Source organism: Solanum tuberosum, unplaced genomic scaffold (genome assembly GCF_000226075.1).
Source record: "Solanum tuberosum cultivar DM 1-3 516 R44 unplaced genomic scaffold, SolTub_3.0 scf00140, whole genome shotgun sequence".
NCBI classification, from domain to species: Eukaryota; Viridiplantae; Streptophyta; class Magnoliopsida; order Solanales; family Solanaceae; genus Solanum; species Solanum tuberosum.
The window spans coordinates 1,122,214-1,137,383 of record NW_006239064.1 but is presented as its reverse complement, the minus strand read 5'-3'; the positions used below and the strand labels follow the sequence as shown (position 1 = coordinate 1,137,383).

The 15,170-nt window shown below is 37.8% G+C and overlaps 3 protein-coding genes across 4 annotated transcripts in view; 1 reads left to right on the top strand and 2 right to left on the bottom strand.

The window, feature by feature from the left end:
• The window catches only part of LOC102598184 (probable polyamine oxidase 2), a 6,428-nt gene extending 4,642 nt beyond the window's left edge, over positions 1-1,786 (top strand). Inside the window, exons 9-10 of the mRNA XM_006351926.2 lie at positions 75-504; positions 1,170-1,786. Coding sequence (XP_006351988.1) covers positions 75-504; positions 1,170-1,472 — 733 coding nt within the window. The 3' untranslated portion in view covers positions 1,473-1,786. The remainder of the gene's footprint in view (positions 1-74; positions 505-1,169) is intronic.
• LOC102594239 (protein DETOXIFICATION 41) lies at positions 1,586-5,998 on the bottom strand. The gene is made up of 8 exons (XM_006351992.2): positions 5,693-5,998; positions 4,808-5,352; positions 4,121-4,207; positions 3,970-4,026; positions 3,417-3,655; positions 2,964-3,082; positions 2,712-2,798; positions 1,586-2,226 (listed from the first exon to the last, which is right to left on the bottom strand). The coding sequence occupies exons 1-8, from the start codon at positions 5,996-5,998 to the stop codon at positions 2,155-2,157; spliced, it is 1,512 nt and encodes a 503-aa protein (XP_006352054.1). The 3' UTR covers positions 1,586-2,154.
• A 1,165-nt stretch (positions 5,999-7,163) lies between these two features.
• On the bottom strand, positions 7,164-14,915 carry LOC102598519 (auxin response factor 6-like). Of its 2 annotated transcripts, none has more exons than XM_006351927.2 (14): positions 14,334-14,915; positions 14,073-14,188; positions 13,234-13,332; positions 13,084-13,140; positions 12,851-13,009; positions 12,633-12,717; positions 11,784-11,874; positions 10,986-11,150; positions 10,793-10,915; positions 10,195-10,270; positions 9,903-10,050; positions 8,712-9,805; positions 8,378-8,568; positions 7,164-7,763 (listed from the first exon to the last, which is right to left on the bottom strand). In XM_006351927.2, exons 1-14 carry the CDS (start codon positions 14,374-14,376, stop codon positions 7,556-7,558), a joined length of 2,655 nt encoding a protein of 884 aa, XP_006351989.1. In that variant the 5' UTR covers positions 14,377-14,915; the 3' UTR covers positions 7,164-7,555. The 2 variants fall into 2 exon arrangements, with proteins under 2 accessions (XP_006351989.1, XP_006351990.1); XM_006351928.2 differs by having other exon boundaries at positions 14,073-14,185.
• Between the last annotated feature and the right edge of the window lie 255 nt (positions 14,916-15,170).

The following is a 15,170-nucleotide window of genomic DNA, read 5'->3' as shown; positions in this document are numbered from 1 at the left end:
TCTTCCCCCCCCCCCCCCCCCTTTCCCCCGAAACAAGGGACACTCCCTCATTTATTTTTGGAATCATTCCTCAGGGTTACAGAAATTGCTAGACGTTATAATGGCGTGAAGGTAACAGTTGAGGATGGGAGTACTTTTGTAGCCGATGCTGCCATTATTGCTGTTCCTCTTGGTGTTCTGAAATCAAATTGTATCAAGTTTGAACCTAGATTACCTGAGTGGAAAGAGGCTGCCATTAAAGAACTTGGTGTAGGAATTGAGAACAAGATTATTCTGCACTTTCAAGACGTGTTCTGGCCAAATGTTGAGTTCTTGGGAGTAGTTGCAGAAAGCTCATATGAGTGCAGTTACTTTCTTAATCTTCACAAAGCTACTGGCCATCCTGTCCTTGTTTATATGCCTGCTGGGCAACTGGCCCGTGACATTGGAGAACTGTCTGATGAAGCTGCTGCTAATTTTGCATTTACTCAACTTAAGAGGATTCTTCCCAATGCGACTGCTCCTGTAATGCTACACTTCCTTTCTTGCTTCCATTTCTTGCTCCCATGTCTCTTGGTTTTTACTTTATTGAGTTGCTCTGGAAATTTCCTTCTCTGTTTTGTCTGCTTAGTATCATCCTGCGAATAAACTCTTTGTTATGCGTGTTGATTGCCTCTTTGTCAAGATATTAGTGGCTGACAGTTTTAAGTAATGGAAATTTCCTCTAGTTTAATTATCCTCCGAACTTCAAAGTGGAAGAAACCTGACTTTTGTCTGAACTCTGAAGAGTTCTTTACATGATCTTTCTGTCTTTGTTTCTTTATTTCCTTGGGTCATTAGTTTTGTTTGTCAAACATGATGTATTTAATCAAATTGCATAAACTTTTTTGAAATTATGTCGTACAGATTTCTATTTAATTGCATTAAAGTACAAATTGTCTATTTAATTGTTGTGATTTGTGTCAACCTTCATGTTACCTGTGGCAATAAGTGGGACCTTTTCAAAAAGAATAGCCTTTGGCTCATTTGAGTGATAACTCAAGTAACTCGGTAGGTTACAGTATCGGTTTCAACACTCAATAATAGTTTGAGTCATCTTTCCCTGTTATAAAACCATTTCAGTTTCACTAATATTTTCATGATAATTCCGATATCTAACTCTTTATCTTATTCTCCTGGTCCTGATGCAGATTCAGTATCTTGTTTCTCACTGGGGTTCAGACATAAACTCGCTGGGATCATATAGTTATGATACTGTTGGGATGCCCCATGATCTATATGAAAAGCTTAGAATACCAGTAGATAGCCTATTCTTTGCTGGGGAGGCAACGAGTGCTGATTACCCAGGTTCTGTACATGGTGCATATTCAACCGGATTGCTGGCTGCTGAGGACTGCAGGATGCGTGTCCTGGAGCGACATGGAGAGTTGGATATTTTCCAGCCAGCCATGGATGAGGAAACACTTATTCCCATTTTGATATCCAGAATGTAACTCTTAGGTTTCTTTACACAGAAACATTTTAATTTAGTTGATACATGGGACTGAGCCATCACTGTTTGGCTGGTTGCTTAGCAAAGAATCGTTGAAATCACAAGGTTTCTAAATGTGTTTTCAGCATCAGCTAAAACTGGGTAGCCATTCCTGGTCGAAGATTTAGCATTTCCAGGTGAATTGAGCAATAGAGGGCATTTTTCTTGTAATACAATGCTGTAAATTGCAGCTTCTGGTGATACTGGTTCATAATACCTTGGCGAATTGTTGTGTTTAAGAAAAATTATCTGATAAATTACCTTATTTTCGCGTAATGATGAGTATTTGTTTTCTTTTTATTTTGGCAGATGCATCACTAATCATTTCTCAACACAAAACACATAGCTGTATGATTTGTTGATCTTCTAGTGTCCTTTTAACTACCAAATACTAGAAATGCTTGCTATTCTTTTGCCTTTTAAAGAATTTTTCATAGATAGGAAGCTAGGGAAGTACAAGGATTATGGTTAGAAGGTAGTTGAGAGTTATCTCAGTTATCCTTTCATACTAGTAGTCGTAAGTAGTTTCTTGTTGTTCGATTTCTGTAACTATATGTTATTTCTTGTACTTCGATTATAGTATTATTTTGTTTAGAATGCTTTATCGTGGCTTCTTCACTTCTGTTACATCTTCGTTACTCTCTTCAAGGGCTGTCTACAAGATCTTCATTTACTCTATTTCCAGCTTCCTTCAAACGATCAGCAGCTTTCGCAACCTGCAATATTCAAGTTGAGAGTTTTAAGTACGTTACAAGCAGAGGCGGATCTACAGTACAACATATGAATTTACGAAAATTCAGTAGCTTTTGTTCAGATCTCGAGTATATATGTGAAGAGAATCAATAAATATCTATAAATGTTTTTGAATATGAGTTCTTGAGGAGTTATAGGTCACTATAGGAACCTCTATATTTCAAATCCTGAATCCGCTTCTAGTATTATGTATGTCCACTTTCTTCTGTTCCGTTACTCCATTAATTCTAACATGGTTTGTTTTATACCGACCTAGGAACAATGAAATATACCCCGAACTTCCCATTGGAAGAAGAATCATTTCAAGCATGCCTACTAAAGTATAGAGGCGAATCTAAGATTTGTCTCATTGAACCCACTCTAGATCTGTCTCTGTCTGTGCTTGAATATAACTTATGACTTATAAACATAGAATGTAGTAATAAAAATGGAACAGCCACTAAGTTACCTCAATATTCCAGTTTGTTCTGGCTGTTAAAATAAACAAGCTGAATGTTTGTAAGACAACTCCAACAATCATCCCCCACCATATTCCCTGTCAAAAAGAAGGGAAAAAACCACTCATTTCCTATGCGCGTTGGCCTCCGACTTGTTTGAAACTGAGGCGTGGTTTTTTTTTGTGTTTTTGATAATTATGGTGTTTAGATCAAGTTGCGCGTCTGGATATCCAATTATGTTAAGAGGATAGAAAAAAACATACTGCTGCTTGCAAACTTGTTTTGAAGCCAAGAATACATCCAATTGGGAGACCAATACAATAGTAAGTAGCTAGATTGACATATGCTACCACAGCTTGCCATCCACTTCCAACAGCCACACCTAAATTTTGCAAGCAATTAGGTTCAAGAAAAACTTAAGAATTTTGATAAACGATTTAAGTTATATACACCGACAGTGTAAATATTTCGTGTAGTATTAGAATAGCTTAACATGTTTCAAGTTATCTATCACTATACAGTCAAACCTTTCTATAACAGTCATCTTTTATAACAATATTTCAGTATAACGGCTAAGTTGAACAAACGGCGTTGTTATAAAGAGGTTTGACTGTAATTATAAAGATTATATGTAACTGTCTTTTAAGTACTATATTATTTTCGTTGTCAGTGCATAGCAGTTCTACGAAAAGCCAACATGTTAAGGACTTGTTTACCAGATAGAATAGGCTGAATGCCATTCAACCAAACAGAAATGGCAAGTAATGGAGTCAAATGAGAAACAGCTTCAATGACTTCAGAGTCACTTGTAAAGAGTTTACTTAATCCAACTCTGAATATCAGCACAATAATGCAGATAATTGTACTGAACATGATACTTGTCATGTTCACTATAATAACCGACATTTTAGCTACCCTCGGATGTCCTGCTCCAAGCTCATTACTAACTCGAACACTGTAGGTACGTGAATTAATCAATACGTTAACAACAGCAACAATATACCTAGTGTAATTCCACAAGTAGGGTCTAGGGAGGGTAGGATGTACGCAGGTAGAGAGGTTGTTTCTGATAGACTCTCAGCATTGATACAATAATGTCTCTATTAGCTCTGAAATGAACTGATTCCTCATGTGCAACTAGCAAACTATTATGGGATGTTTACAAATAGCCAGACAGATTCACTGTTTACTTTTCCTAACCGATATACACATATATTATACATATTCCGATCGCTTATCAAGAACATAGGCCATCTGATGTATAAGTACCTGGCTGCAGCTGCTAGTCCCAACATAAATTGCATATCCCAGTTCCAGTAATTCATGCTGTTATTGTCACTAAAAGTTGTGAGTATCATCTGAAAAAAGTCATTTATGGTAACAGAGAAAGAAAGGAGGTTTTTATCTTTCTTTACATTACCAAACAGAGATGGAGTCCAGTGAGACTGTAGCATAGGGAAGTAGCCCTGATACAAGCACTAGGCCTTGGAAGTACCATATCTCCAAGCTACATTTCAGAAGAAAAAAGATCAAGAATTATTACTTAAGAACTTAATTTTTACAAAAGTCAGTGTTAGTTTGTGGGCATATTTGTTGATAGTACCAGCTGATCATTGGGATTATTTTAGTTTAACTAGACGGGACGGGCTGCTGTCCGGTTTCGGGCCGGGTGGCAGTGGGACACTAAACGGTCTCGGGCCTGGTCTACTTATCAGGTCACATATGCAAAACTGGCCCATGCCATTATATAGAGGGATTGGATAGGTTAATGCATGAGGTGTGCCGGGCCAATTAAGGGGTATGTCGAAAATGGTTAAATGGGCCAGATTGTGGATCGACCCTGACCCTTGTTAGGTGTAGTTTAGAGGGAAGAGATTTTTGGCAAATGCAAGTGTATGTTTGTGGGATATTTGTTGATTGACAGTGGCGGGTGACCGGGCTGGGCTGTCCATGGATCACTAAGCAGTCCCAGGCCGGATCCGGTCTGGGCCTCTTTTTTAAAGGGAGTGGATTGGTTAATGCATCAGGTGGGCCAGGCCGGTTAAGGGTCGACTTAAACAGGAAAATGGGCCGGGTCAAGGGAGTTTGTGAGATATGAACCAATTACCATAACATGACAGCAGAGGCAACAGTTAGCTTGAAGTAAGGCCAAATGCTATTGAAAGCATTCATAGAGAAACCAGTCCAAGTCTCTTTACACCAAGGACTAAAAACGACGTAAAGACCTTGCGCGATGACCAACAGCCACCACGAGAAGCTCTGTGCCATCGCAGCTCCGAATAGACCATATTCCAAGACATCAACCACCAGCCAAGTGATCACAACATGCACAATGAACACAGAAACCGCGATATAAGCCATAGGGTTAACAATGTTCTGAGCCTGCAGAAACCTCTGCATTGGACAACTTATAGCTAATGCATATAGCTGAAGGATCAATCCACGGGCGAATAATTCCCCTTGCTCAGATATGGTCTCTGATTGTCCTATTGCTTTAAGCAATGGCCCTGAGAACCAGTAAGGAAATGAGAGGAGAAATGCTGCTCCTAGGTGAAGTAAAATTGCTCTTTGGCATATCACTCCCATAACTGCATATCTTTTTGCTCCATATGCTTGTCCACAAACTGTCTCAACAGCACTTGCCATGCCCAACTGTTGTCAAGAAAAGTTCAAAAGTGATATGATACAGACGAATCCAAGATTTGAAATAACGAGTGCATCATCAATACTTATATGAAACTCTTAACAATCTTTATAACTTTTTATGAGTTTAAGTTCTATCATTGACAATGTAAAACATCACAACCCCTTGAGGTGTTTCCCTTCCCTAGATCCTATGTGAATGCAGGATGCTTCGTGCACCAGGATGACCCTTATATCAACAAAATCAGATCACTTATAAGGTAATTATAAGTAAATCCCTATGATAAGTATTAATTGGTAAACTCGTAAAAATCGTTACACTGTTAGTATATATAACTTAAATTCATACCATAACACCATAAGCAAGGCCTTGAATTCCCACACTAGCAATGGAAGCACCAGCTAACTCCAATGAACCTAAATGTCCAACAAACATAAGTGTGACAAAGCCAAGCATATAGTTAAAAATCAAGACTATAATAACAGCCCCAGAAAGAAGCCAAAGTAGCCTTGATTCCCAAGCAAACAACTTGAGATACACCTTGAAAGACACATTCTTGTATTCCAAGAACTCTTCAATTTCGTCCGATGATATGTCTGATAACTTAGCTGTTGAGTGAAGTATACTAGGTAGCAATGGATGTTGGTTCTCCATTGTTCTTTTTCTCACTATCTTTTGTCTCTTAACAACAATGCAACCTTATATGCATTGGGAGGAACAAAATGTGAGTAGATGTTAATATGTTCGTACAAAATTCAATGAGGTAAACAGAATAGGTCCAACTACCAGTCCTTGTTTAGACCAAGTGTTTATGTAGCTTTGTAGATCAGTAAGAAGCTTAGGTGTGGTTATCACTGAGTGGTGAAAAAGTTAGGTAGCAACTGAATTGTTTTGGAACGGATCCAAGATTTGAACTTTATGAATTCGGGATTTTGTTTTAGTGACCTCAAGTGCTAATAACTGGATTCAAAATTTAATATTTATACATATTTAGTGAAATGTCAACACCAAAGCTATTGAGTTAGGTTGAACCTATAGCTTACATTGTGGATTTGCTCCTAGGCTAGTTTTCCACCTAGTTTTTAGTATTTGGCCAATTCTAGCAAAGTAAAACTTAGAGTTTTGTGCAATATTAGTTTATTAGTACAAATAATTGTCAATATATAAAGCTTAAATCTCTCGACAATTATAGTATACTCTCTATGTTCCAATTTGTTTATCTGATTTTGATTTGGCATGAAATTTAAGAAAAAATAAAAATAAATTCTAATCTTGTGGTCTTAAACTAAAGAAATGTAGAATGTAGGCATAACACATAGACACACTCAAACTTGGCTTCAACTTAAGTAAGCACTTACTTTTAAAGTGCACATCTGGACATCTTATCTTGGTCTCAACGGACAATTAAACACTTAAACTCGTCTCCTTGTGTCTTGTAGGCATCCAACCCTAATGTGGCACATAATTTTAAGTGGTATATAGATGATTAGTTCATAAATTAGAGTGTTCAACTAACACAATGGACACGAGTTGAGGTTTCTAAATGTGTAAACTCAAAGTGAGTGTTTAGTTGTTAGTTGAAGCCAAGTTAAAGCGTCTATCTATGTGTTATCCAAAATGTTCTTTAATCTTGTAGTCTTAAACTAAAGAGTTGTCAAAAAAATATCGAGACTTTCTTTTTTTAAGCAGACTGAAAAAAGAAAAGTAAGACGAACAAATTAAGACCAAGGGATATTATGCACTAACAAATTAAGGTTCACCAGTTTAAAAATTTGAGCACAAGAGCTTGTAAGTATTCTTTTCTTAGAAATACAACAGATAGAAAAGACATTGCTTCAGCTAGTAACACTATTTGTACAGTTGTCTCTTGAAGTAGTTCCACAGGAATAACAATAAACATTAAATAATTTACATTGAAAACTATCTGGTTTACAAGGTTCAAATGAGACTTGACCCCATTACTTTTTAGGTAGAAGAGATACATGACAAAGTAACATTGATAGAACAAGGTACAAAGAATTGCTGATATTAGCAGCTACATGGTACATTTACCTTAGGGATCACTTAGTGGTTCTTGTTCATTAGTAGTTTATGATGCTCAAACTCGTCAAAATTGCCAACGAGTGTGTGTCGTATCCTCCAAAAGTAGTGCATTTTCAGAGGATCCAACACGGGTGCAATAACATTTTGAGAGTGTCCAAGCAACATAAATTAGTAGTCAAGTGACCCCAAGGGGATTCCGTTCATAATATTACACGAGTGGTTCCTGTTCATGAAATCATCGCAGCCATTGCCATTGCCATTGCTAGTGATCCTCTGCGTTTTGCCAGCACTTGGTAGGTCGAGACCCTCTTTGCCCATCTGCTGCACTTCAAGTGGAGAGAGTATCTTGATGTACCAAACACTGTTCACAAACTCACTGCAGCAAGACAGAGCTTAGTTAAAAATGTGATAACTAAAAGGTTTAACAAATACGCAATAGCATTGACAGAGTAACGGTTCAAAAACAAATCTACATTGTTGGTGTATACAGTAAAATAAGCATACTTGAAAATGTGTAAGTGGGAAATATGATGATATAAAACGATAGAGTTGATATCTTTAAGTAGCTGATCAATGCAATCGGTAGTATTTCAAGTGGAAACTACGATCGGTTTCCACTTGACCAAAAGCTGCTCATAATGTCTAAAGAGGAGCAGAAACTAATTATCTGTGGAAGTTCAAAAGTGTAAACCAAAGAGGAAGCGACTACGAGTCTCTCCGTAGACAAAATTACTGGAGATGTCACCTGCCTATGTAGCTTTTTCCTCCGAGTCATTTTAGAGGTGGTCCAATCCAAACTGATTTTTCATAGGCTGTAAGAAAACATCAGAAGACTATCCCAAAAACCTCACATATCGAACTATTGGCGAGGACAATAATTTGACTTAAGTGGAATCTACACAGAACCACCCTGCCCCCTCTCCAACGCACACAAAAAATGTTAGTGGTAGGATTAAGCCTGCCACAGAAAACAAGTGGTTGGATACTTACTGCCAAGGGTCATCACCAAGGAGGAGAACATCATTCTCACGGTCAACGAATACAAGCTGCCAGCCTGATCTCTCAGGATCCTCCAACAGGCCTTCAAGGCCAAACATGCGAGCAAGCTCACTTCGCAGCTCATTATAGCTGCTAAATTTGGAGATATCCAGTGATCGTCCAAAGGACTCTGATTTGTAAACCTGCCAGAACCAAGAAACGTGAATCAAGAAATTATTGGCAAATATTCCCAACTTCTAGACATTTTTTTAATATAAAAAGATGTGCCATTAAATCATCAGTAAATAAAAGATGCCATATTTTTCCCAGCAAATTTTACACTCACCTTAACAAAGGTTTCTGTAAGTGAGTTTGCTTGATCCACATTTTCTGAGGACTGCAAGACACCTGATTCATCTACACAACTTGATGTCGTCATGTCTGAAGTAACGGGATACTCGCTACCTACTGTACTTGTGAAGGCAGAGGTAGCATAAGGCATAGGTAAAGATCTGTTCTCCGGACTGTTACCCTTCAGGTTTGACATACCATTAACTCCAAATAGCGCATTGTTTTGGCTAACTGCTACAGCTTGATAATCCAAAACTTGTCTGCCAGGATTTGGTGAAAACAAAGTGGAAAAATCTGAGACCTTAGTATTAGGCACCGTCAAAACTTCAGCCTGTGTCACTATGTATGGAGCTTGTGAAGGGATCTGAGATTCTAGAGCAATTCGCTTTGATGATGAGGAAGGAGACACTAGAGAGTTGGTTTCAGGCATGTTCAGGAAAGTGGATGCTCCATTACGGGAAAATGAACTCAGGAGACTTTGCATGGTGGATCTGTTGTTAGATGTATTAATATGATTACCAACTAAATCAGAAAATGTTTGTTGAGAACCCGTTGAACCTAAGACCTGTAAATGAGATAGCTGTGACTGAGTAGCTGAACACAATTGAGCCTTGGTTTGCTGCTGATCTTGACGCTGCAAGTGTACTTGATGGGGTTCCTGAAGTTGTTGATCATGATACAATTGCTGGCGCTGCAACTGTTGCTGCTGAGCATTATAAGATTGGTGGCACTGCAATTGCTGCTGCAGCATCTGTGCCTGAGATATTAGTTGGTTTTCCGGGAGGCCTTGGAGGAAAGTATGTTGCAAATTGGATGGATGCAAAAGCTGATTCTGAATCGAAGATGCTGAACCACTAGGGATATGTTGGAACTGCATAAGTGGCTGATTTGCAAGCTTAGAAGAATCTAATGTTGCCATCGCTTGCAAAATGTCAGGCTGCAAACCTAGCATAGAAGCATCAAACCTTGGATGCACGAATGGAGTAACACCAAATCCCTGGAAATTAAGTGATTGTATCCCCTGATCACCCATGCCCCCGTGCAGCCATGGAAGTTGAGAACTCATAGTCATATCACCATTTGATAGACCTGAATGGATGAGAAGATAGTGATTAGATAAAATTAGAACTGAATCAAATTGATGAATACAGATATCCCCGGTAACAACAGCAAAAATATATCAGACCAGGAAATGAAGGTAGTCCAGGTGGCCATGGCCGCTTCAACCTAAGGGAGAAAGGAGATGGATACATTGGAAAGGTTGTCAGAGGTTCAATTTCCCACAGTGAAACTCTAGGCTGCCTCTCCCCTGCAGTTGATTCGTCCCATCCAACCTGCATATTAAGAGGGTCGACGATGAAATTCTAAACCAAAATGGGCATCATGCACTAGAGAAATCCACAAGTATTAAAAGGATTTAAGTAGCCATAGTTTCAATGTATTATTTAATACTAAATGACCACCTGCTATGAACTAACCTTTACAGACTGCCAATGAGAATTTGGCCAACGAGCAGGATCTAGATCACCAATGCCAGTAATTGTTCCCATATACCTGAGACCAAAGATATTCACATGATTAAACTATTTGTATCAATTAGAGAGAAAAAGGGGATAACAAACAGAAAAGACAGTTATCTTCTTTCTCTTAGGAAATTATCACGAACTGTGGCAAAAATAGAAGGCAGAAAAAACTGAATCATAAACAACTCTGAAATTCATATCGTCCTAGATTGAAACTTATTTAACAATAAGCATTTCCATTTCTTTCAAACAAGATAAGTTCCCCACAACGTTTTTGAGGAGGAGAGATTTAGGCAGCAGCTCCCTCCAAATTATGATCTCCTACTCATAATGTTTCCCTTATTTTAACAAGAACATTTTTAGACAAAATCGGCTTAATTTTCAAAGATCCCTTGAAATACTTTCACACCAAACTCAATGAGAAATTGGTAGCCCCTGGTCCACCCCCTCCCATTTCAATATAATGTCCCTCTTTATCAATAAAAGATTTGATTCTCCAACTGACCTTGTAATTTGAAATACTTGCAAAACAATCCTAGAAGATTATACCTACCTACGGATGCTCGATTCTTCTGTTTCAAATAGCATTCGGAACCTCATGCCAACAGAAACTCGTGTATGATACACTGCTTTAGCATACTTGGCGAGAGGTATGACAAACTCTGATGGACAAGCCCTGAAATTGCAAAGCTAAAATGTCAAATGTGAACTTAAGTCCATTAGTTAACTAGAAATGCAACCTTTACCTTGGATTGAAAAATATTGTAAACCGGCTATTTGTTGCAGTTGCATGAGCTGCTGCAGCTAGAAGACCAATGTGCATGCTATCACTTGACAATACCGAGGAAGGTAAAACAGTTTGCGGACGATTGGCACGTCGTATCCCCAAAAGCAATTGATTATTTTCATTCCTGATGGGAGATGACAGAATTTAGCCAGATAAAATTACAACAATAACAATATATCCAGTGTAATCCCACAAGTGGGGTTTGCTGTGTATACAGACCTTACCCCTACATTCGTGAAGGTAGAAAAAATTGATCTAAAAAATTGAGAGGGTGAAACAAGAGAGTTTATTAATTGCAAAATGACCCAAGAAGTACATCAGCACCCATCACCCAATATAGACTGCATGCTGACAGGTAAAAATTGTTAAATAGTCCTAAACTTCATGAACTTAATATATTATACTTGGCTGTAAAATTTTCGAGCAGTAAATATTTAACTTTCCCAAGTATACAACACAAACGTGGAGATTTCAAATGTTTGTGCATTCTATCATAGAAGGAAAGACCATAGGCAAATGTAACAGACCCCACAGAACCACCTACTCAATGTGCACCTTTTAAGGAAAGACAAATAACAAATCCATTTAATTGGCAGCCTCCTTATTGGATATACAAGACAAGCAACAGAACAGTCATATCACATCTGCAGCTCAGATACATACAATTTATAAACACATATACACATCAACTGTGAGTCTTAAATGGTTTACAGAAACTTCTGAAGGAACTGCAGTAGCTAGGATAATATTTATCTACCAGATAAAGATAACTGAGTCGCCTGCAACAAGTCTCTTCGCACTTACAAACACACTCCATCCTGTCGTCAGGAGATGCCTCTTTGGTTGGCCTAAGTACGAGGAATTAGATCATTAGTGTCCAATTTCATAAATCATAGCACTGCAATCAGAAATTTTCAACACTAGAATCCAGAACCTCTTGCCTTACAATAAAAGGATAATAACTAGGAAAAAGATCAGATTGCATCCATAATGAATCCACGTCAGAGGAAAGAGACAACAGAACCTAAGTCAAAACAGTCATACACTACTGCACTAGGTTCTTCATTTAATTTAAGAGATAAACAAGAATTCTCAATTTCAACTTTTTCTTTATGTCATCTTCAGTGCTTTAGAAGCTAAATGAAAAGAGTGAAGCTTCTCAGTTCTAAAATATAAAAAGGTTAACAGAGTTTTAACCGCCAGTACAAGGTATTATATAGTCACTAGCTCACTCTGCAGAAGGTCTATTCGGCCAGGGAACTGGGTCACTCACCCATTGGTGTAGTCATTGCATTTATCACAGTAAGATCAGTTTTATAGCTGGGAATTGGCATTCAGAATTTGTTTTTGTTTTTCGAATGGTAACACAAGGCATTCAGAATTTGTTTTTAGAAAGAATCAGAAGTCAGCAAGTATATTGGTTGCATCATAAACTTCCCGCCACAATGTAGTGAATTCAAACTTCATACAATAATGCAGAGTATATAAAATCCCTAAGAACTTTCAAGATAGCCAATTTAAATCAAGGTACCAACCACCATGACAACATTTTAACAAAGTTTTTCGCTGTAATACTACTCTATCAACTCTCTGAACAGAAACTCACCGCGAAATATATGCCGGAACTTCCATTCATTTCCATGAAGATCTTTACCAATCAACTCTTGCACAGGAGGCTGTTGCGAGTAATCCTGCAAAAGAAAGATAAAATTTAAGTCAGTCAAACACCCACTAGCAGGATATCGAAAAACCAAATGCTCATGAAACACCTCAAGCAAAAAGAAAAAGGAAAAAGATGCTGATGAGTGCAACTGATGGACCTACAAGAGGAGGGAAAACTTTTTCTGCAGCACGTCGAGGGACAGAGAATCCACCATGGGTACTGGTATCGCTTGCAGTCAATGTTTTGCAGAAATAGTTATTTGGTTGTTTACTCAGGGTCCCAAGCTCAGCCGGTAGAAGGCACACGTCTTTTTGCTCTTGCTATGGAGAAATAGTCAATTAACACTTACAAATAATTTCGAAACAAAACGAATGAATTGATGAATGTAACATACTGGAGTTAGTGGCTGCAAAGTCATTTGAGCATATACTTCATCAGTCTCGACATCTGCCTGTAATTTAGAAATTCTTCAGTCTCTACCCACTGGTAACACTCCAAAACATATGATTGTCACAACAAAGAGAATGTATAGGGTCAAACTTACATCCATGGTCACATTGTGAAGCTGACAAATAAGTTGAGGCGGTAAGCCAGGATAGTTAGGGATATGACCATTTATTTCCTTGTTTGTGGATGCAGCAACCTGTAAGACTCTCATAAAGATTAAAGGTGCCAACCACTAGTCTACAAGCTATACAAAACTAAAAAAATTCAGTACAAAATATTGCAACTAACGTCATTTCACCAATAAATAAGAGAAGTTCTAGGAATCCAATGGATCATTCTATTCTTTGTTGCATCGAAAATTAGCCAAACAACATCTTAATTTCCAAATAATGCAGACTTATATCAAGAGAAAGATCAAATCTAGGAAATAGCTTAACGAAAGAATCTCACAAATTAATAAAAAAGAACTATATCAACAACTATATAATGTTTTTTTCTCAGCTCTGTTCACCAAGATTAATATCGCCACTGGAATTACTTAGTTCTCCAGAGTTAGAAAGAAAGATTTCTGTCCTATACCTATTTCCGACACGTATGGACATCACCCTGACAGAAAAACATAAGGACAACATGCCTGGAAGTGCAAAAATAGTAGCATACCTCATGAGGCACAGGTTAAATCTTGAAGGTTATTTATACCCATAGCCCACCATTAAATGAAAGGAAAAAAAGAAGTTTAAAGTTCAAATGGAGCATCACCATGAAGAACCAGAACATAAGAATTTACTACCAACCATGTCAAAGACCTATGCTTTAATTAACTTAATGAGTTTATGGCATAAACTAAGTTCTACGCAGGGAATCTTCGTAGATCAGTTGGTTCCATTTTCCCTTCCTCTATCCCCATTTCATAAAAATATAAGTTCTACTACTAACCTGCTCACTATGCCCTTGAGGAAAATACACTACTCTGGTTCCTACATGTGGTAGAGAGACCAGTGGCCCTGCACAAGCATGCCACAGCTCTGAATTCAGGCATTTCTTCTCCCCTGCTGCCATAATCAAACATCAAAAAAAGTTTACACCCAAGTTTTAATAAAGGAAAAAAATTACTCATCATACATTACAAAGAATACTTCAATTCAAGCTCAATATACAAAAAATGACAAAAATAAATAAGACAGAAACAAAACACACCTTCCTCAGGCTGAGAATTGAAGCCAGAAGTAGACACCTTCATTCCCTCAAATCAACTAACTCAAAAAAAAAGTTAAAAAGGAAAAGCCCCAAAGATGTATAAAAGAGCAAAAAGAAAGCAAAAGATGAAAACTTTGGCACTAGTCTAGCCCCCCCACCCCCCACCCTAAGCAAAAACCAAGAAGCAGGCAAACATATTTCTCATTCAACCCCACTTCCACAACTTAACACCACCAATGTCAGCTCCTTCATACTTGTCCTAGATCACAGAAAAAATCAAGAAAAAACCCAAATCACCCTTTTCTCCAAAGAAACTTCAGAACCAACTAATTACATCAAAACTAAAACAGATCTTCAAGTTCCCAAGTAAAATCTTGAAACCCTAAACGAAAAAAGCACAGTAAATCAAGCAGCTTTTTTGGTACAGATCTTTTTTTTTCTTTCAGTGAGACTCTGTTCAAGTATTCAAAGCAGTAAAGAAAGAAAGAGGGACCCTCAAAAGATTTGAAGGAAGATTATAGAAAGTGATAGATTGCTGAACTGTTAGCTCAATCTAGGGAAACTACTGTTTTAGTCTTTACTAGTAATAGTACTACTGGTATAATTTATTATTCCTACTTTGTTGTAGTATTAATAAAATACTATATTATATAATTCATGCCATGTATTTATGGCACTACACAACACTGTAGCCTTTGTAGGTTGTTTGTAGCTATAAGCTTTTAGGTATGTGTCACAATGTGACAGAGAAAAAGGTCCCCTTGGAAATTTTGAGGTATCCAAGTGTGGAAAGAAGACTCTGTCAGTGAGTCTCCCTTTCATACAATTGTTTTTTCT

What these genes read in the sequence shown, in the direction of transcription:
- LOC102594239 (XM_006351992.2), bottom strand. Translation starts at nt 5,998, where the DNA reads ATGGAGAACCAACATCCATTGCTACCTAGTATACTTCACTCAACAGCT. An exon ending in CTGGACTCCATCTCTGTTTG is followed by an intron (nt 4,027 to 4,120) that starts GTAATGTAAAGA and finishes TGACAATAACAG; the next exon opens with CATGAATTACTGGAACTGGG. An exon ending in GGACTAGCAGCTGCAGCCAG is followed by an intron (nt 3,656 to 3,969) that starts GTACTTATACAT and finishes ACGTACCTACAG; the next exon opens with TGTTCGAGTTAGTAATGAGC.
- LOC102598519 (XM_006351927.2), bottom strand. Translation starts at nt 14,376, where the DNA reads ATGAAGGTGTCTACTTCTGGCTTCAATTCTCAGCCTGAGGAAG. An exon ending in CAATTCTCAGCCTGAGGAAG is followed by an intron (nt 14,189 to 14,333) that starts GTGTGTTTTGTT and finishes TGATTATGGCAG; the next exon opens with CAGGGGAGAAGAAATGCCTG. An exon ending in GACTCAGTTATCTTTATCTG is followed by an intron (nt 11,151 to 11,783) that starts GTAGATAAATAT and finishes ATCTCCCATCAG; the next exon opens with GAATGAAAATAATCAATTGC.